General features: G+C 39.2%; 1 protein-coding gene across 5 annotated transcripts in view; it reads right to left on the bottom strand.

Moving 5' to 3' along the window:
• The window catches only part of LOC308390310 (ankyrin-3-like), a 177868-nt gene that overhangs the window by 141546 nt on the left and 13385 nt on the right, over positions 1–22937 (bottom strand). For 2 of the 5 annotated variants that reach the window (XM_080872140.1, XM_080872145.1), the window contains exon 1: positions 15549–15671. The exons of 1 other annotated variant lie outside the window; for it this stretch is intronic. In XM_080872140.1, the coding sequence (XP_080728266.1) occupies positions 15549–15614 (66 nt within the window). In that variant the 5' untranslated portion in view covers positions 15615–15671. Of the gene's footprint in view, positions 1–15548; positions 15672–22937 lie in introns of those variants that run through there. 2 more of the 5 variants (XM_080872166.1, XM_080872164.1) reach the window with 1 other exon arrangement.

The following is a 22937-nucleotide window of genomic DNA, read 5'->3' as shown; positions in this document are numbered from 1 at the left end:
GTTTTCACACACAAACAGTCACGCACACACATGCAGACGATGATGACGTGTGTCTCAGTGTGTGAGGAACAGTCTGGGTATTTCCAGCAGGCGACCTGCCAGTACTCTCAAGTGTTCTCATCCAGAAACCCCTCTGCCTTCTGCCTTTCCTCATTCTACTCACATCATTACTGCAATTGATCCTTTTACCCTCATATTTGTCATTTTATGTTAATTATACTCCCCCATCTATTGTTATCGTGTGGAAACAGGTAACCCTTTGAATGAGGTTTATTTTGGCACTTGCTGCTAAAAGTCAAACTATAGACTTTATATGAGATGGATGTAGTAACAGTGACATGACCTACTTGCGAAACCTTGGCTTTTTAGCTGTTGCCATCTTGTATGGGACTTAAAGATACCAATAGTCTCTCCTTAGTGATTTAAAATACAGATACAGACCCAGTGCATCGATTTCTGTAAAGTTTATGGCTCTTGGAGTTTTTTTATTTGGGGTTTTAGTCTTTAGTTGCAGTTACTTTTGTAATCACTTTTCTGTTTACATCTTGAGTAGTGAGCCGTATTTACTTCTTTGTGTTTCAGTGTGGTAGAGGTTCCCAAATTTTGTTTCTTGTTAAAGCTTTGTCTCAGTTTGCCATTGTTACTTCCTGTTTTATTTTGGTACTGTGACAGCCAGTGGGCTGGCCTTGTTTTCTTGTTTTCTGTCTCTTTCAGGTATCCAGCAGGTGCAGCTGACCCAATTATGGATGCAGCACACCTGAGAAGGCCAGACTCAGTGCATTATAAAGCTACTTTAACTGAACCTCCGGCTCTTTGCCTGTGGCTCATTATGCTCCCTTGGATATGTTCTGATTGGTGCATTCAGTCATGGTTGTTGTACCATTTAAATTTGTTTGGGTTTCTTTAATTTATTTCATTAAAATATCATACAGCCTTTAAAAGCCTGTGTGTGGTCTAACCCTCTGCACTTTTCCCCTCTATACCTGTCTGTTATCACTGGATTCCATCTATGTGAATTTTGAGGTTGTTGAGAAGTTGATTGCTGGATCTTTTTACCTTTATTTTAGTAGCAAGGGTACAGCAAGCAGAGCAAAAAACAAAACAAAACAAAAAAAAAAACAGAAGAGGCAGAGAAGCACTGAGGGTGAAAGTGGGAAGACAGAGTGAGACAAAGGAAGAGCATTTATAAATGAGAGACTGTAAGTGAGGATGAGTTGTCATTCATGGGAAGAAAGGGAGAAACGAAAGGAGAAAGTAAGGAAAAGACTGGATGATTTAAAGTGACAGACATGAAAGAAAAGAGATGTGCACGTTTCCTCTAAAACGATTACATCACCCTCTTATGCTCCTGTTGCCATGGCTACAGAGTCACATTAGACTAATCATAACACTGTAACACCTTCACTATCTTTGCCTTGCTAGCTCCATCCATGAGCTCCAGGCTCTCTACGTTTGACTGTGTCTCGTCTGCCACTTCCTGTTAGTTGGTTTGGATAAAAGGTGGCTACTTTGCTTTCTGACTACAGAAATAGACCACCCCCCAAAGGGCTTTGTTAGACAGTTTCAAGCAGAAGATTTGATTGCACTCTGGAGGTGGAGTTGGTAGTCAGTTAGTTCTGCTGGGCAAGCTTCAGTGCAAGCACATAATTTGGTTGGAGGCCAATGTGGTAATGCACAGATTGCCCACTTGCCAACAGGTCTCCTTTCTGTTTACATAAAATCAGCAGGGACTCTCATGAATGTGACAAATATCCTCAGTGGTTAGGCCTGCTCTATTATACCAAGAGCCATCATGATGATTATTCTTGTCAGTATTAAAAATTCTTATTTAACATAACTATTCACAGTTTAACAATCAGCATGCATTTTCTGAACTACAGGAACATTGTGATCTTTATGGTTTTTAGACAGATTCTTATTGATCAGAGCCTCTTCTCTCTCTCTATCATCTTGACTAAAGCCAAGGTTTAGTCATATTTTGAGTTGTGATTATTTCCAGTATAACCTCATTTACGTGAACTTGGCAGGGATTAAATTTATATCTGAAATATGTTGATTTCAGAAAAACAAAAACCTGAAAGAACAGCGGTAAAAACGAATAAAACACATCTAAATTAAGTGCTAGTAAAAAAAAAGGTTGAATGAGGAGATAATGCTCACATAAGAAGGACAGCATGAATTATTTCAGCAATTCCCTGAAAACCGGCAATACTGTGTGCACAGTCAATTAAGAAAGTACTCGATCGAGGAACTATGACTCTTGTCCATCACAAGTGAAGACGAAGGAAGTTGAATATAACAGAACCAGAGAGCTGGCAGAGGAACACTGGGGGTGATGGATGAGTCAGCATGGTCAGCTTGTTAAATGTTGAGTTGTGTGTCTCCCTCTGTCTTTGGTTGGTCAAAAGATTAGTTTCACTTTTTGGATATTGCTGGGTTTTAGTCTCTGTCTTGGTTTAATTAGTTTAGCTTCCCAGTGCTTGCCTGTCTGTCTCTACGTGTTTGTGTCTTCGTCTTTCTTAATCTCCTGCTAGTTGTTTCCTTGCTGCTGCTCTGTGTATGTATAGTGCATTTCCTTTCCGTGTTTGTAATTTCCTGCACTTTTTTAAGTTTAGCATTTTTTGATATAGTACTTCCCCTCCTTCATGCACTGTATTGTTGACTTTTTAAATAAGATTGACTTTTGGTTTTCTCATCAAGTCTTTTGTGTATGCATTTAGGTCAACACTACCAGTGAGTTTTGTCTTTTTTTATTTTTGGGGATGGTCCTGTGGGGCGTGTGGAGGTGCACTGTCGCAGAACAAACAAAGCAAATGTGAAAATCGAGGCAATACACCAATCATTATGCTTTGATTATCGTGTTTTAGGAATCCAAAATCACATGCGATTTGATGAACTTCCAGCCCTAATGGTGGCAGAAGAAAGAGTATTTTATACCTTATTCTTTTAGGTTACTGCTAATTAAACTGTTTTTTAAAAACTGAAACTGCCCACATATCCATTTCTATGTTAGTCCACACAGATTTGATGATGAACTTTTCTATCCTACTTAAACCTATTAAACACATCCATATGGACAACTTGTTGATGTGAGAAACAATTTACACTTTTTATTTTCTGCCTAAAGTGAACACAAATATATTAAATAGAATATACATATAATGTACAACAAAGTAAAAGCAAGCATGCACATGAAAAACCCTCTAAGGAACCTATTTATTAAACCAGCCTCACTTAATAGCAGTTTCGTCAACTGTTGGATGACAACATAAAAAGGTCTGATGAAAAATACAAAACATGCTTCAAGATTTTGTACTTTTTCTTTAAGGTTTGGCTCATCATGTCACAGCCCCTGAGATCTCATCTTATCTTGTGCTCTGTGGGTTGGAAATTGTATAGCACAGCTGAAATCTGGATGTTTTCGAGTAGAGCTACTGCACTGCTGGTGTAGGTACTGAACAGTGATCTAGAGCTGACACGCTGCAAGCTTTTCTGCAAACTATGGCTCCTTCTGAGAGTGCTGCTGCTTAGTCAGTCACTCCAACATTAAGCTAATTCACTAGCTATATGGTGTGTGTGCACATTTTACATTTTTTTACAGTCTTTGGCATAAAGTGATACTAGAAGAAGTCCCCTCTCAGCAACAACGGTATTCACCGATGGGATTTATTACTTTTACACCTGCTACATCGGCTCCACACATCAAATAGACCAAAATTGAAGGTGTGTGTTTGTTTTAATATGACGAAAATATCTTGGGGACAAGCTATGAAAATGACCACTAGCTTCTTATGTTAACCAAAGCTCACAAACAGAAGACTTTCTCTTCCCTTTCCATCATTAGCTGATAACTTGTCCACTCATAACTAAAAAGACTGACCACAAAATATTGCCTTTAAGCATTTACCTTCCTTTTTTCACTATTTATTAAAAACTGATTAAAAGACACCTCAAATATAGTAATTTGACAAAAAAGGAAAAACAAGTTCTTTGTATACTGTCCTCACAAGAAACATGAGCATCAGTTGTTTCAGCCAATACCCCAAATCAAGATAATGTACTGCTCACTTAACTGAGAAAGTTCTCAATTGATCGAAGAATTATGCCTCTTGTCCATCACAGTGAAAGAGGAAGGAGAGTGAATATAGCAGGGCTAGAGAGCTGGCAGAGGAGCAACACTGTGGTTAATTAATGAGTCAACACAGAAGAGCATTTGCTGGTTTTTAAAATGACCACAACTCTTCTATAACAACCCGGTCCCAAAGCAATTCATGAAACCTTTTCCAGAACTTTCAAGCCTGTGTATTTCAATTTGAAGTGTCTTTAAAGTGTCTGGTTTTCTCAGATAAATATTTCACCAATACTTGAAGAGCAGTTCCTGCAGGGCAACCTTTTCTAAAGATGCAACACAAATGAGCAGATAACTGTTTTGCTAACCCTAAGCTCTTACTTCACTGCTTGAAAAATATTCCTCTATGCACATATACACATTTAATGTTTTAATGTGACTCATTTTAGGAGTGTGCCACCGTGTACTGAGACCATGGCAGATAAAATCACCCTGTCAAAAAAGTGGGATTTTCCCTACACAGCCATCCCCAGAGTTTAAAGAGAATGGTCCGAAAAAACTGATCCAGTTCCAGTAAGCAGGAGTTCTCTGGGCAAAATACCAGAGCAGAATTGTTAGACTGCTTTGTGCTGAAAGGAAGGTGATAAAAACCTGTAGAACCTTGAAGCAGATGGACTACAGCAGCAAAAGCCCACACTGGGTGCCTCTCCTGTCAAGAAGAACAGGAAACTGAGGCCACAATTCTTACAAGTTCACCTAAATTGGACAAAAGCCGGGTCTGCTGAGTCTCGATTAACTACTGTGACATTCAGATGGTAGGTTCAGAATATGAAAGCATGGATTCATCCTGCCTTGAATCAGTAGTTAGGGCTGCTGGTGGTGTAATGATGTGAGGAATCATTTCTTGGCACGCTTTGCGTCCCTTAGTAGGAACTGAACATTGTTTAAATACCACCTGCTGACCATGTCACATAGTGTTGCTGACATGTCCCTCCCTTTATGACCACAGTGTATCCATCTTTCCATTGACTACTTCTAACAGGATAACTCTCCATGTCACAAAGCTCAATAAGGGGTTCAGTTAAAATGTAAATAATTTACTGTTAATTCACTGTTAATTAACCTTTCATTCAGCTGTTAATGAGTCTATAGGAATAAAAAACGGAAGATCTAAATAAAGACAAACGGATGCTGTACAGATATTCTATTTTCTGATGATTAAGAGCTGATTAAAGCACAGATCTGGGAGAGAAAAAAAAAGATCTGCAATCCTGGGTGCTAGTCAACTGCTGAGTACGGCAAACACAGCAATGTACTTTTGGAACAGATTCGTTGAGTGCAGGCCAAGAAGTGGAACCAACTTATTTTGCTTTTCTCTTTCACCGTATCACTTCCAAGTAACTTGTCTTTGTCTCTACATGCATGTGGGTGTGTGAGTAAGCAAGAGGGGGTAAAGAGTGAAAACCTTTCAAATGAAGCAGCCATGATAAAAGCACAGGGCTTCATTCTGTTCCTGTGAAGTGTGAAAAATGGAGCCAAGTGCAGCATTCTGCTCCACGGCTGCCTCAGCAAAAACACAATATGTTGGCTCTAAAGGACCCTGCTGGCAGGAACTCTCACCCCAAAGAATTACACCAGCTTCATTATACCGTGTGCTGCTTATTTGGCTAGAATATCTATACAAACAATAAACTGGGGAGGGACTGAAAATCAGTGCATGATGAATAGTGCATCAATATACTATGTATTAACACCAAGTATTAAAGTCTGCTCCTCTAAATCCACACATTTCTTATCATCACTTCATCAAAAGCATCTTGTTGCTAAATGCTTGATTTAATATCATTATCTTTTTCTGTATTCACCCTCAAATTCTTTTAATAATTTTTATAGCCGTGTGTGTGGGATTCAAGGACACTTGGTTGACTCAGCATGCTCGACTACATCACATACATTCACAATGCAGCATGCTTGAATGAGACTCTAGACCTTTTAATCTGTATTATTGCAGCTACTTTAACCTTTCCAACAAGAAAGAGTCCTTCACCACAGATGTAATCTGAAAACGTAGCTAAATAGTGACTGAATGGCCATTTTGACAGCACTCCATTATTGTTTTCTTTTCATAGACTGAAAGCCAAATAAAGATGTTGTAATATGCTTTTTTTTTTTAAAAAAAAGGAAAGTTGTAACAATGAAGATTCGTTATAAAATTATTGTGTTGATTAATGAAAAAGTTCTTTGCAAATGCTTTCGCTTTCGTCCGTCTTGTGCCGGTCCAAGAATTTCACCTCTAGCGGCACAATGCGAATACCCCCGGCCGTCCCTTCGTCATGTCAAATACTTCCAACAGCTGTTCAGGAGGTCTTGCTCCTAAAGAAAAATAATTGAAGTCTTTACTATAAATCAGATGCTTATTTTTGTAATTGGAAGTGTAAGATTGCATTAAAAGATGCATAAACAATTTCTTGGGGCAAAATCAGCACCAGTCCACTTATAAGTTTCACATCTTATCGTTTTTAAAGTGGAGTTTGTTATTATTAGCAACTTTTAAAAATCTCTTCACTTTACTGGTTTCCTCTAATGCTGTTTCCACCCCATTGGTACATGATGCCATGGGTGTGACTTGAGTATAACGTTGCAGACTTTCTGAGCAAGCCAGCAGAATTTCAGAATGGGCCATCTCGTCAGTTAATGTCACGCTGTGCAGTCAGCACTTCCTGCTCTCAGGGAATGGCTTGCAATATGGCACTCATAGTACAACCTGGCCAAACTCTACCAATGGCTCATAACACTGTCTGAAGACTTATCAGATATCCCCGGCAATGTCCGTCTCAACAGGAATGGTGAACTGTACGGGAGGACAGCCAGCTCTGTGCTTGCAAAATGCTATGCCGGCATTCCAACTGGGATTAAACCCCGGTGTAGGGTAACCTGTCTGACTCCACCCAGCACCGCCCTCTGGAAGAGAAGGAAACTCAAGCCAATGTGTAAATACTCTCACGTTGCTTAGAACCATAATAATTTATAAAAACACATACAGCTTAGCCGACAGCCTACTTGAAAAGTTGATTTTATTTTTCTAATACCGCATTTTTCCGAATTTCTGTACGGAGGTGTCGCACTGTGCATGTATTGCCAATAACCACACCATTTAAAAATTAAATTAATACTAGGTCAATAATCCACATATAATACCTATAATCTTACTTAAAAGACTTTGAACGTGGTTGTTTATGCCAGACGGGCTGGTTTGAATATTTCAGAAACTGTTGATCTACTGGGATTTTCCCATACGACCACCTCTAAGGTTTTATCAGAATAACTTCAAAAATAGAAATACAATGTGAAATGTTTCGTTGACAGCATTGTGCTGAATGAAAGGCAACAGTAAATGAAATGACCATTCCTTACAACCAAGGTATCCAGACAAACGTCTCTGGAGGCAGATGGGCTACAGCAGCAGAAGACCAGCCTGGGTGCCATTCCTGTCAGCTTAGCACAGGAAGCTGAGGCTACAGGTCACTAAAACTGGACACCAGATGACTTGAAAAAAACTTCCTGACCTGAAGAGTCTGAATATTTGCTGCAACATTTAGATAGTAGGTTCACAAACAACATAGGGTAAACAACATGAAAGCATGGATCCATTCTGCCTAGTACCAATAGTTCATGCTGCTGGTGGTATAATGCTGTGGGGGTTATTTTCTTGGCACACTTTGCCCCCTCAGTACCAAGTGAGCATTATTCAAATGCCAATTGATTACTGATTATGTCATGTCTATTCCTTTATGACCACAGTGTAGCCATCTGATGACTGCTTGCAGCAATATAGTGTGTCATATCACAAAGCTCAAATCATCTCAAACTGGTTTATTCAACGTAACAATGAGTTCTCTGTTCTCAAACGGCCTCTGCAATCCATATCCCAATCAAATGGAGCACCTTTAAGATGTAGTGGAATGGGAGATTGGCGTCATGGATGTGCATCCAACAAATCTGCAGTAACATCTGTGTGATGTTATTGCATCAACTGGACAAAATCTCTCAGGAAAGTTTCCAGCACCTTGTTGACTCTGTGACACGAAGTAATAAGACAGAGCTGAATACAAAAAGGGCTCCAACCCAGTACAAAGCACGGTGTACCTAATGAAGAGGCCAGTGAGTGTATATGAAAATAACCAAGTAATTATTCTTTTTGTATTTTTTTGTAGAGTTATAGTTACAAGCTATATTATAGCGTAATACACCTGAAAATGCAGCTGAAATCAAGTCGAGTTGCACTGCAGGCGATATAGGCACCAATGAAAAAATAAAGAATTTATAATAAATAGAAATTTCTTGTCTGTGTCAGTTTTGAACCTTTTAGATTTATATAAAACAATGTTATGGGAGTGTAATATTAATAAAGCTTCTGAGTAATTTGATTACATTTATTCTGATGTGAGGACTATTGCCATCCGCTGTATTTTGCATGAACCTCTGACTAAAGCATCGTCACTATAAACCCTTCTGAGTGGGAAGGATACTCAAAAGATAAGACCTTATTATTTATTAATTAAACAAAGCAGTCATGTAAGCAGTAAAAGCTTTAGATCAACATTTATACATTTCTTGTAAATGCCAAAGTAAAATTTCAGCAAACAACTCTATTTTCTTGCTCTTTACTGCAGATAAAGCAGTTTGCCAGTGTGCTGAAACTACCAGTTCGTGCCTATTGAAAGCATTGACAGTATTGACACTGGAGAGGGTGTGGGCTGAAAATGACTGAACGTGGGCAGTCATGTTACATAAGCAATAGTCCACTTCTCTTACTAAAACAGCACAAAAACACTGATACACCGGGCATACATGTGCCGCTCACCTACCTCTGACAGATGGGATGTTTTTTTCCTGAAGTCAATCTGAACCTGCAGAGCTGAGCTGATACCTCACATGAATGTATTATCACGCATTGTGATTGGATTTGGTCATATTTTATTAAGTATTTAGATAAACCAGCATCACTTCTGAGCAGACTGAAGAGATTTCTTAGAATTTGGCACCTCCACCTCCACACTCTGCTGAGGTATTTTTTTGGTACACGTGCATGCCGTCTCCTGTCTTCCCTACTTGCATGAGTCCATTCTGGACATACAAACCAAGTGTATATGTGTGTATAGTGGACCCACACAGGGTGTAACAGCTGATATAGATGTGTTCATCCTCCAAACCCCGAGTTCATCCAGTTTATTCAGAGACACTTTTACTCTGGGCAAACTTAAGTGCATTCTAGTGCCCAATTGAACGATTTACACTTATGAAACAACTTCACATAGTGCGTGAGCCTTTATGCGTTCTCTGCACCTGATGACTAACTTCCACAGCTCCACTCTGATGCTCTCACTTCCTCCCTCTCCCAGCAGGTCTTTAGTTGTCATAGTTACATCCATTAACACACCTGCTAAGCTCTCTGGTCCCACAGGGTCTCCGCCTCTCACCTTTTCTTGCTTCCATTTCTGCAACATTCAGAGACTTTGCGTTTAAGAAAACCGCTGATATGTAATAACCTAGACGAAAACATGATGTAATAAAGACAAGAAAAAATAGGATCACCTTTTGTTGGCTACTCTAAAAATATTTTATCTGTAGGCAGTATAATGACAACATCACTTTGCCAGTTCACCCAGGTTAATTACCAGGCGCCGAGTTATAAAAATAAAACAGCATAACTGCACTCATTAGCACTTTTATAGATTTACTTGATTGTTGAAATTTTGATTAAGTACTTTTGCCCACTTTATGATGCTTTCAAAAGCTGCACAATGGAAGTAAAAAAGGCTAAGGGTTTATGACATGTACAACAATGTTTGCTAACAACTCCCACTATACAATGCATCACACTTTACAGACGGCACAATGACGGTTGGATGACTCTACAGCTCATAATGACGCAGGGTGAAAGTAGCAGTTTCTGAGTGCAGTGAATGTGTGATGGTGATTACAAACACAGCTGAGAGGTTTAACAAAAGAAGTTTAGCAGGTTATTGAATTGCAGGATGGGAAATGTAGTATTTACCCTAGAATAGCCTGTGCAAGTTCATTAACAGTCCATAGCATTGGACAACATAAAAGATAGACAAAGCCACCATGATGTCACCTATTGCTTCTGGACTATGCATTTTGAAGCTTTAACACTGGTGTTTTAATTACCTCAACGTTTGTTTTAAGAGCCAGAATATACTGTATTTGGATGAAAAAGTTATCAGCTAACATTAGTTAACTTTGTTATCATACACAATAGGGCTGCCACAAACGATTATTTTGATAGTCAACTAGTCACCGATTATTTTTGCGATTAGTCGACTAATCAGATCATCATCCATTGGACGTAAAATGTACAGCTTATTGCACCAGCAGCATCTGCTCTTATATAACTATCATTAGCTTACAGCTTTAAGTGTTTAAGGTATGTGCTAACTAAAAATAAAGACAAGATGATAGTTTATTAAATTTAAATGAAATTTGCAGATTGTTTCGGTGGAGTTTAATAAACTCAGCCGTCTGCTCCTTGCTATCTAAAATATAACAGGACACCGGAGTATATTCTCGAGCATCTCACACTTCTGATAATCAGCTGTCTGCTTGACGTTTATTCAGCTGTGTAAAAACTATAACTTTAATCTCAGCCAAACCGATTTACTCAGGAACAAATAAAATACTGAAAAAAGCCAAACAATAACATTTTTAAGTTATCTAAGTGACTTATATATCATGTTTAACCTGAGTAGCAAAAGACGGCGGTGGGTTTGAAAACGATTTGCCGGGAGTCCGGTGTTCTCACGGGCTCTAGTGAGCCTTGAACCCCGCTTAGATATCGAGGTAGTGGGTAACAGACGTCCCCGAAAACGTCGGAGCGCTTTTGAAAATATGTGGTGTCTTGATAAACTGAGCAGATATTTGAGGTTTACACAGCTACATTCTCGCCTGAAAATGTGTTAAACGTTTATTTTGTGACCCAGAAAGAATGATAAGAGTAACATTAAAACTAACTAGCTGCCGCCATTGTTGGAAACTGAGCTGGGCCGCGCTATGAATTCTGTGATACAGTTTCTTCTTCTTCGGGGTTTAACCGCAGCTGGCATCCTTGTACATGCAGTGCTGCCATCTTCTGTTTCAGTCCGTTATTACACTCTTAAATCCTACTACTTATTCCTGCGTCTTTGGGAATCTTACAAAGGTTCAAAAAACGCTTCGACTATTAAATCAATCGTCGACGATTTTGATAGTCGACGTAATTGTGACTAGTCGACTAATCGTGGCAGCCCTAATACACAACTTTTCTTACTGCCAAGGAACACACAATTAAACACTAGAAGTCCGCTCAGCAAAAGTGAACCAAAAAACCTCATATGATCAGTACCACACAACAATCCATATGTCTCGAGGCCAAATCCAGTGACCCAGGTCCAGCTGAGTCAAAATAACCCAACTCTGTTATAAGGAGTAAACTATCCACAGAGGCCAAAACCATATTTCTGTGGCTATAAATATGCTTTTGGGTTATGTAAAGATGAGGATTTTAAAATTAGAGTATAGGGACTGATTCACTTTAGGAGTCAGCCTCAGGTGGCTGTTAGGGGAAGTTGCAGTTTCTGCCCATTCTATATTGGCTTTATTTTTCAGTTCCAGGCTAAGTCCGCCTCTTGATCATGCAGACCCATTGTCACCAGGAAGTAGTGTCAAAAAAGTTCAGGTTAAGAGCTAATCACATGGACACCAATGTGGGCCTGAAACTCTCCCCAAAACACAAATTCAGCAATTGCGTATGTAGAAGTAAGCATCATAAGCTTGAAAGTTTTTCCCAGGTGAGTGCTGGAGAACATACATGTTATCACAGCTAACTGTTGGGGGCAGAATTGGGCTGTCCAATTTATGACCAACAGAAAAAGTAAAAGGAAATAAACTGGAATTAACCCAGCTGAGACAACAGTACGTTTATTGAGCTTCATCTGAGGTTCACATAATTTTCACTTTAAACACACCCACATGCAAGCATTCAATTGTTCCTTTTAGAGGTGTGTGATGGTTCTTGGATCTTCCTGCGTTACTCATCCAGCATGTTGTCATCAACAACTGTGCTCCTGTTCCACTCTGGTTTTTCCACCAAAGATAGCAACAGGCAAAAAGTGGAGGCAACATTCATCTCAAAGTGGAGACATGACCCCTCCTTTTTTCAAGATTATCCTCCTGATCTCTCTACTTATCCTGTCTTTGGATTCCTCTTTATAACCCTCCTCTTCACTCTCTGCCTACCCATCTCTTCATCTGCCTTCTTGCTTCTTTACTAAAATAGAGCCATCAAGCTCCTCTTCTTCCACTTCAGTCTGCACTCTTTCATCTGCTTTTGCTGCTACTTCTCCCCTTCCTTCACATTTCTCCCTGACTGTCTCATCCTCACAGGATCACAGCGACACAGCAGTCATCTCTCATCAGCTGAGACGCCGTCCCACAACTGAATCGTGAGGTTATCAGTCCAATCGCTCCTCTCTTTTCACTCTCTGCACTTTATTAATCACATTCCCTCTCTTTCTTTCTTCCTTTGGCTTTTTTGTTTAACTTGGTCGCCTTTTCCTCCTTTGTCTTTTTACCCACTACTTTTCTGGTCATTTCTCTCCAGCCTCATTTCCCTCTGTCCTCTCTTGACTGCCTACTTGCATTCCTGAAACACAATAGGAACCATTAATCTTAGCACCAGTATGATAGCCCAACATGTACTGATATAATGTTGCTTCCAAAGGACATCAATATTAGAAGGCGCAGTAAATGTATGGGATGTTGCTTTCTGGGACGACAAGAAACACCTGTTACATAGAATTCATAAAGAAGACTATGGTGTATCTGTGCAGAGAGGCTATTAGGAATAGCTGACTAAACATAAAGCTGAATCTTACAGAATAATGATGCTTAGCTTGCAGTTTTTAGTCTGCGGCAGTAGGGCCACAAAGAACCCACAAATTGTATAGACAGTAAAACACATCCACCTCCACTTCAGCAAGAAGAACAAAGTAATTTATGGTTTTTAAAATGGCTAGCAAGCTTTGGATATTTGATGGTAATCAACAGCAGATCTCCAAAGCTTCCGGTTAAAGATGTAGCAGTGTTAGTTGTACATAATGTTTGGGGTACAATTATCCAGAAGAATTAGAAGCAAACACAGCACACAAACAGTGCAGAGGGAAGCATTCCTCACTCCACAGATAGAGCTCCCACCCTTTTTTCACTAGGTGCCTACTTGAATAAAAGTTGCTAAAGAGGTATGAAGAGTCACCAAATCTCACTACAAAGTTGCTAATTAGCAACAATAAGATGAACTGAAGCGTGAAAATCATTGCTGAGAGTCAGGGCAATGTCAAGCCTTCAAACCAAGATGGTAGGCAAGATCTTTTTAACATTTCTTAAAAACATTTATGCAAATAATAATATAAAGTAGTGCTGCACTGAAGTAAAGCCTTTTTGCACACTACAATGACATCAGTTGAACTTCACTGAGCTCTCATAGACACTTTGACAGGACTATCCGTTCTTAACCTTGTGTTTCAATCTGCTCTCATTCAGTTATTCACACATTAATTCGTGCCAGACAGTGATAGAGTCACTCTATACTTAATGGCAGGTTAATGGCAGCCCCTGGCTAAAGACAGGGAAGGGTTTCTGTTGTCTAAACTATCCTCCTTAATAAAAACTAGAACTGGGTTGGACTCCCTTAATTCGGATGCCTTAATTTTTCATGGTATAGATTTAACACAGTGCTGGAAACAACCCTCAGATATTTTGGTCCATATTTACATGAAACACCACAATCGCTGTAGATTTGTTGACTGCACATGCATGAAGTAAATATCCCATTCCATCATATCTCAAAGGGGCTCTACTGGATTGAGATCTGGTGACTGTAGGGGGGGGGGGGGGGGGGGGGGGGGGGGGTAACCAGATCTCACTCGATATTTTATCTTTTTCCGATGATTCTCTGTAAACCCTAGAGATGGTTGTGCAGGAAAATCCCAGTAGATCAGCAGTTTCTAAAATACTCAGACCAGCCCATCTGGTACCAATAACCATGCGAGTTCCAAGTCTTAAATCATTTCTATTCCCCATTGTGATACGTGGTTTGCAGCTTTCCTTGTCCATGTCTGCACTGAGCTGCTGCAATATGATTGGCTGATTAGATATTTCCATTAGTAAGTGATTGAACAGGTGTACCTAACAAAGTGACTAGTAAGTGTAAGCAAATGTGATTTGATTAATTACATTTAATCAAAAATGGCTTAACTGTTACCATAGTTTCAGAGATTCTTCTTTAAAAGGGTGTGCATTTTTTGTTACAAGCAAGAGCTGCACACACACACACACACACACACACGCACACGCACACACACAGAACTCCACCCACTCAGCCAGACAGCCAGCTAATGTAGAACTATAAATCTTAATGGTTCTGCTAAGCTAAGGCAAATCCATTTTGATCACACAATAAGCAGTGAGAAAGCATTTTCTGCGTTACCATCCAAACAAATCATTACCACATTTGCTCGGTCTTGATGAAATGATGCATGATGTGACCCTGGATGGCTTCAATACAGTTGCTGGTCAAAAACACGCCATTTCCCCCCCTATGTTGACCTTTCAGTTCACTTTTCACTTCCAGCCCTGTCCTACTTTTCTTCTTCACCTCAGTTTTTTTTTTTTTTTTTTTTTACACCTATTCTCCCTCTTTGTCCTCCATAGCCTTTCCTTGCTTTGTCATCCTTTTGTCTCAGCTTCCCCTGGAGTACCCTCCCCTCCATTTCATTGTTGATCTCTTCCACTTCTTATTCTAAGCTCTCACTGAGCATCTTTACAGGTTAACAGGTGCTTAATGCCTACGATCACACTTTGTGGTTTACTGTATTCAGATTAAAAGGGAATAAAAAATATCAGATTTAAAATATTTTGTTGAAGAGACAGGATTCCTGTATATGTGGCTGATTACTGTGTGAGCCAAACAAATATTCAAGTATCACAGGATTACTGCCACATCACGAATCCTTTCGCTCTGTATGAGTCACTTCAGTAAGTGAACTGTACACAATGAACATCACATCAAATAATATTGCATCCATACTGAATTAATTACCATATTAATATGACCGATAAAGGTAATTAAAAATGTTAAGAGAGCTCGGCAATCCAAGATAGGGCTCTATCAACAAATCACCTAACAAAGGCTGATAGCAACCACAACAAAAGAGCTGATCTCCAGCATCAAATCCACACACAAAGACAAAATAATGGAAATTTAAAAAAAAATCCTTTTTGGAAAAGTATGCTACAACTTCTGTTATAAAAATACAAGCAGCGCTCATTTCTAATCTGAATTACTAACAATTAATTTGGCTTCACCTGAAGCAGCTACACCATGTTGTTTACAAAGCCAAGTAGAGCTCAGTGTTTCTTTTACCTTCTTCCCTTTCTTCTTGTGATGAGCCGACTTCCCCGCAGATTTGTTTTTAGCCTCCTCACTCATGGCAGCAGCTGTACGTGTCCCCAACAGCTGTTTGTATGACTCCAAAAAAGGTTTTTTTAATCCAGCATGGATGAGCGGTGAAGAGTGGAGCGGTGGCCACTCTCAGCATGCGCAGCGGCCAACTCGCTCAGCTGCTCACACCCACTTCCACAAAAACACACACGCACACAGAGTTACACACACACACTCTGTCCACAAGAAGAGAAGCCAAAAAGGCAGCTCAGCAGGAGTGATGGTGGTGGTGGGGGGGGGGGGGGGGGGGGGGGGGGAGACGCACATTCTCGCTCTTTCTCCGTCCCTGTGTGTGTTTTTGTCTCCCTTTCTTGCTCACATACTTCACTTGTACCTGTCTTTGGATGCCGTCGCCTCCCACACGCTCCACAAGTGAAAGCAGAGCAGCAACAAGCTACAGTACGAAGACTTGAGTATTAATAGGGATCAATACCAGCTCATCAGCGGTTGCTTGAGTTTTTGTGTGTGGATGTGCTTGTCACAGTTTAAAGGGCAAGAGATAATTTCTTCTTTAAAAAAAAGATGGAAAAAAATAGAAACCAGATTTTGGTTCAGAGACGTATAAAATGACTCTTTCTGTTACTGCTAATTAATGTTAGCTTTGTGAGGTGGCCAAGGAACAAAAATAAAGGACTCAGCTGAACCAGTGGATTGGTTTCAGCTACGACAGTGCTAATCAACATAATTGATGCTTTCTTTGCTTTACTCTACTGCTCTTTGTCCCTGTCAGCTTGCTAAAGATATGATGACAACAACTTTGAACTAGGATGACTTTAGAACACGCTCCTATTTAGTTAAAAAAAAGTGTATAAGGGGTTATTTGTGCCAAATGTACTTAGTTTACTGATTAATATGATCCTGTGATGTATTTCTATATTTTTTAGGTGTTATCTATGTACACGTATGAGTATATACTGATTACTATGAGCATTTTTATTATGAACTGATTTCTGACAATAAAGTTATTCTAATTCTTGAATTCAGTCTTGACTTCACTTTTCAGAACAATCTTTTATATGCTGTATTTTATTTAGTGTATGAATTCATTGGAAAGCAACTTAGGATTTAGTATTTTGTCTAAGGATGTTTTGGTATGCATACTGTTATAACCAAGAATGAAAACACCAACCTTCTTGATTAGAAGCTTCTACTTCTTGAGACACACCCACTTACAACATATATATAAATATAGTTATAGATACAGATATAAATAGATTATTCTTTTAGAATTTAATGAGCAATGCAAATTAGTTCAATCAATCATGATTATATATATATATATATATATATATATATATATATATATATATATATATATAGAGAGAGAGAGAGAGAGAGAGAGAGAGAATGTAAACAACACAAAGGGACAGGTTTTCGAGGACATTTCATACCAACTTATTAATCTTTACAATTAGACGCTCATGTAACAGGTTCAAAAGAGAAAGAGGACAAAATAAAGAAGTGATGGATTGCTACTGGAAAAGCATGACAAAAATTCTTCAACAACCACCCCCATTACACCCCTCACTGCCTCCTCCTTATCAATAATTAACAAAGACAGGAAGCCCCTGGTGGTGGATCACTGTGGATTATTGCCCTTTATGTGTGTGTGTGTGTGTTGTGAGTGGATTATACCAATGTGAGTCAGTTTGCCCAGTACAATTATAACTGTATTGTCCATTGAGAAGCAGAGGCATTCAAGTATTTGTATTCAGGGCTATTCATTAATTTTTTTTTCTCTTATGGAGACACACACTCTGCAGACTTACGCACACATGCAGCTTCTGACCCCAACTGTCTTTTGCCATCAGTGTATGTAGTTCTTGAATACAATGCACTGAAATAAGGTACAATACAAGGTTTAATAATCTGCCATATTTCACTTTGGCTCTGGGCGAGTCAAGGTTAATTATTGTTTTGATGTTATCTATGTGGAGACCAACAAGCTTTGAAGTTTTACTGTAACACTTCCTGGTTTAACTCAAGAATCCTGTCTGACATCTGGTGGCCACAGTTTGTCATTACAACAACAACAACAACAATGTATCTCCTGTATCTGTAGTTCTTCATTAAGAAAGCCTCATAACAATAGCATGGATCCTCTAATCAAATTACATAAGAGATAACCTAAAAGTACACAATATTTACTTTATAGTGATTGGCATGCTTCCTACTTTTTCACAATGATCTATAAAAGGAAATTTAGACCATGTCAGTAAAGCTTTACATTTTCCCAAGATTAATGCTTACATCAGAGTGCTTAAATTACTCGTAAGCTTGAAAAGGACATAAAAAATATCAGTACAGGAGGATCAGAGATAACGTCTTATATTCAAAACATATTTATTCCATACAAAAGATACATTATACAACCTACCAGCAGTTTGATCAGTTACTCAGATGCTAGTGGCAATTTTGGCCTCAAGCAGAAATGAGGATAAAGACGTCTGTGAGCTCACTTCTTTTCAACGCTACTTTTTCAACCTGAAGTCTCCATCCCAAAATTACCAGACTATGTAGAACTCTCTGCTGCCAGGGAAGCCTTAATACAGCACGTATAATAAATTTATAAAATTATGATGGCATGTTTAAGGCAGTTAACCTTGGACTTCCTCCCTTCCTTCAGACCCAAAGCTTACCTCCATATTTTACTTACAGTCTGTGGTGAAGATGTTGCAGAGTCTGTTTATTGAACTCTGGGACCAGTCGAAGCTTCAAGTTCCTGGAAATTAATCTTGAACAATGACTTCCTCCTCCACAATAGAAGTGAGCATAAAAATAAGGCAATAAAGCCCTTGCATATATAAAACAAGTGTTGCCCTTATGCATGTTGTACTGAATGAAAAGGCTTTCTCTTATAAGTTTTTCCACTGGCATAAATTTAAATTCTACATCAATAGGAATTGTGATATCAAACACAACAACTGATATTTGTCATTGTGTTGTGACTTAAAATGATGACAGCTAAAAAAAAAGATGCAATCCAGCTTTGTATGACTTTCATTTTAGCGCGTCACGTCACCAAACACCACCTTTTGCTTACGTCCACTTCTATTCCTTTCATTTTGCCTAGTCCAGTCTCTGATGTGTCTCCTCATCTCATATCCTGAATTAAACATGGCAGCTCAAACACACACACACACACACACACACACACACACACACACACACACACACACACACACACACACACACACACACACACACACACACACACACACCAAATAATATGTCTTCAAAGGCTTACATCCATGCACCCAGAGGTAAGATGATACGCTTACAACTAATATTCTCTTTCAGTTAGCCACTAAAAGGTCTACTGGAAAAGGGAGTGGTTTTTATAACTGCACAATAAGTGCTCCATAACCCTGATTAATAACAGGCAAAGAGAACTCATGGTTACAGGAGACAGAGGCTGGCAAGCACCAGTAGATTGCTACTGGCACCAAAACAGTCAGACTTGAGACGAGAAGCACTCACAGGTACGTATTTTAAAGAATATGAAAATCTCAGACATGGGACAGAAAACGAGTGCTTGAGAGGCTGAAACAGAAGAGTTTTTATTCTGAGCAAGAGAAGAGAGACATGGGAAGGATCAGAGAAGAGAGACACCACCTTTCTATATTTGTCTACTCTTTGAGGTTTGTATGTTACATTCCTCAATGCGGTGACAGCCATCATGTGGATTTCTGCAGCACAGAAGACGTTCTCAAGCGGTTGATTTTTAATGAAAGCAGGCCCAAAAAGTTATAGAATTTCCAGTGAGCTGCTGCTCTCAAAGCAAAAAATGTTATGTTGATGTCAGAGGTGAGAGGAGAAAGGCCAGTCTGCTTTGAGCTGACTGGAAAGGAACAGCAACTCAAGTAATCACTCGTTAAAACGAAGGTGAGGTGCAAGGTTTAGACACAACGCATCAAAGGTTGAAGCAGATTGGCTACAGCTGCATCACCAATCTCAGCTAAGAACAGGAAAGTAAGACCATGTTTTGTGACATTTGGATAGTTGAATCACAATGAAAAAGCACGGCTCCATCCTGCCTTGCTTAATGGTTCAGGCTGTTGCTGGTGTAACGATGTGATGACTACTATGACTAAGTTGAGTACTCAACTTTGAACGGCTGCTTCCAGCAGGATATCACACCATGTCAGAAAGCTCAAATCATCTCGAACTGGTTTCCTGAACTTAAGAGTGAGTTCAGTGTACTCAAATGACCTCTGCAGGTGCCAGATCTCAATCTAATAGGTCAACTTTGGTATGTGGCGAAACAGGAGATGGATATCATGATTGTGCTCCTGATAAAGCTGCCTCAACTGTGTGATGCTATCATGTTAATATGTGCCAAAACCTTTGAGGAACATTTTCAGCACCTTGTTGAATCTATACCTCAAAGAATTATTGCAGTTCTGAAGGCAAAAATAGATCCAATGTGGTAGTAGCACTTGATAAAGAGTTATATTGTGTTTTACTATGTTTTTCTCTGCACTCTGTAATCTCTGCATTTGATTCATTCTGCTACCCAGCATTTACTTATGAGATATTATATCTATTCATTCAAATAAAATAAAATAAAAAACAGGATTCAAACAACACAATTGCTTATTTAGTTATATTGGTTTAAAAATCTCAGAAAACTTATCAGAACAATAAAAAAAAGTTTGTTACAAGTTCCTGGAATTGCATTTACTCCCTCTCCCTTATTGGATTTCTTTTAAATATAATAATTAAACAAGAAAACAACTAGTTGCAAGACGTCCCTGTTTCATTGCAAAGACCATTCAAAGTGTATATGAAGCAGAAGATTCAAGTTTCCATTTAGTTGGAAATTCAGGCTGTTTGCAGGAATCGGGCAGCCAAGTGTTCAGGACGCATACCTCATGAGCAAAAACACCCCCAGCAGCTCAATTCAACTCCCGGCCACCCAAAGTTTTACTGCCTGTCATTTCTCTGAACTCATTTTTGCACAATGTCCAGTTAAGACAATTATCCAGTGAGAGCAAAGATTTTCGGTGCCAAGCTTGCCACATACAACCTTTCCCATGCATTAATATGGAAACATCAAAATTAGGTAACAATAAGCAAAGGAAATGTTTAGGTGGAAGGGGAAACATTCCTGTTACTGTCATACTGACAAGATTACAATAACACTTTTATTCATCATGCTGCAACTTGCGTTTACAGGATTCTCATGTTTGCAGCCCTGTGCCCTGCATGGTGATAAAAACTTTTCTCATAATCTAAAATGTTTCACGCTGTGCCTAAAATACCTGACAGTACCAAATGATTCAAAAGCATATGGCGGGCTTGTGTTTGCTTGTCTGAGTGGGTGTTAACGCATAACACTCCTTTATCACAACAAGTAAATCATAAATCTTGATAGAGGATAAAAGTCCTTTAGATAGGTATAAACTGTACCTGTGGCATTGGCAGCATCCGTGGGTTTGATTCTCAACTGTCATAATAACTTAATGAGAAAATCCCCTTTTTCTGTTTCAAAAGTAGGCAACAATAAACAAAGTAAATGTTGACACATTCCTCAGAAACTTGAGATGCTACTTTCATCACAAAAACAACAAAAGACCTTGATACCACTGAAATGATCTGGCTACGTGTGTGCACTAGATTCAGGCAGGTGGAGGTGACAGCAGATAACAGTGACATGAAATACAAATATACAAATATAAGATTGCCACACTGCATGTTCATCAGCATGGAAACTAAAGCAAACATCTCCCTAAACCACATGCAAAAGTGATGCTGTAAAGTTTGATGGCAGTTACTTTATTGGTTCTAAGCACTTTTCCTTCTTTGAATTTTCTGTATAGATAAGCTTTATTGTTGCAAGAAAATCTACTATCACACATGACACTAAGCTACAGACAAGCGCTCCATTTTCTGTGAACAATGGCTTTAATTTGATTTTCATTTGAATTTTATTTATATGGCAACAGGCAAAGAGAACCTCAACAAGTTTAGCTAAAGTGAATTATTGAGCAACTAAAGTCCTTGACCCAAAGCATTGTCTACATTAACATAAAGTTCAGTTGTTATCTGTACATTTAAACTGCATGTCAGTTTAAATGAAAGTGTAGTTTTAAAAAGGTTGTTTTTTTTGTTTTTTTTTAAATGGAAACTATACTTCTACCATCATGTTAGCTGCTGCAGAATTCTGGCTCAGCTTTAAATTCAGGCTGTTTCAGCTCCATGTCTCCTTCTTTTTGGGGTGGTTGTAGCTCAGGTGGCAGAGCAGGTCAGCCACTAATCAAAAGGTCGGTGGTTTGATCCCAGGCTGCCTCCTAGCTTCATGCAAGATACTAACCCCATGTCTGCCTACTGGTTAGGGCTGAACGATATATCGCATTTGCGATAATATCGCGACATGATCAAGTGCAATTTTCTAACCGCAAAGGCTGCGATTATACTCTGGACATGTCCAAATTCATGGGCTGCATCCTCCTGAGGCCGCATTTGTAGACCGATTACGTCACAGCGACGCGCCGAAGGCTGTCCAAATTACTACCATATCCCAGAATTCATAGCGCGGCCCAGCCAAACTCCAGTTTCCAACAATGGCGGCCGCTACTAAGTTTTAAAATTACTCATACTAATCTTTCTGGGTCACAAAATAAACTTTTAAAATATTTTCAGGCGAGAAAGTAGTTGTGTAAACATCAAATATCTGCTCAGTTTATCAAGATATCCCATATTTGCAAAAGTGCTTCGACATTTTCAGAGGCGTCTGCTACCCACCAGCTCGACAGCTAGCCGGGAGCTCGAGGGTTACTGATGCGGCCGAGAACGGCACAACTCCCGGCACATCATTTTCAGATCACCGCGGAGTTTCGCTGCTCGGGTTAAACGTGATATATAAGTCATTTAGACAACCTAAAAATGTTATTGTTGGGCTTTTTTCAGTGTTTTGTTTGTTCGTGAGTAAATCGGTTTGGCTGAGATTAAAGTTATTAGATTAGATAAAATAAAACTTTATTAATCCCCCGGGTGGGTTCCTCCTTGGTTTTCACACAGCTGACTAAACGTCAAACAGAAAACTTATTAAACAGAAGTATGAGACAGTCGAGAATTTACGCCAGTGTCTGGTTATATTTTAGATAGCAAGAAGCAGACGGCCGAGTTTATTAAACTCCACCGAGACAGCGGTGACGCTAATCAGAAGGCTAGACCGTCCAATTTCACGCCTTTAAATTTTAAGGGCGTGTTTGTGTGTGTGTTTATACAATTGCTATTATGTTTGCACTTTATGTGTAATGTTACTGACTGCAGAGATCAGTAAGATGTGTGTATTTTTTATTTATT

The sequence above is a fragment of the Rhamphochromis sp. 'chilingali' genome (assembly GCF_963969265.1).
Source record: "Rhamphochromis sp. 'chilingali' genome assembly, chromosome: 22".
Classification (NCBI taxonomy): Eukaryota; Metazoa; Chordata; class Actinopteri; order Cichliformes; family Cichlidae; genus Rhamphochromis; species Rhamphochromis sp. 'chilingali'.
The sequence above is the reverse complement of the archived record's forward strand: the minus strand, read 5'-3'. Positions and strand labels throughout refer to the sequence as shown.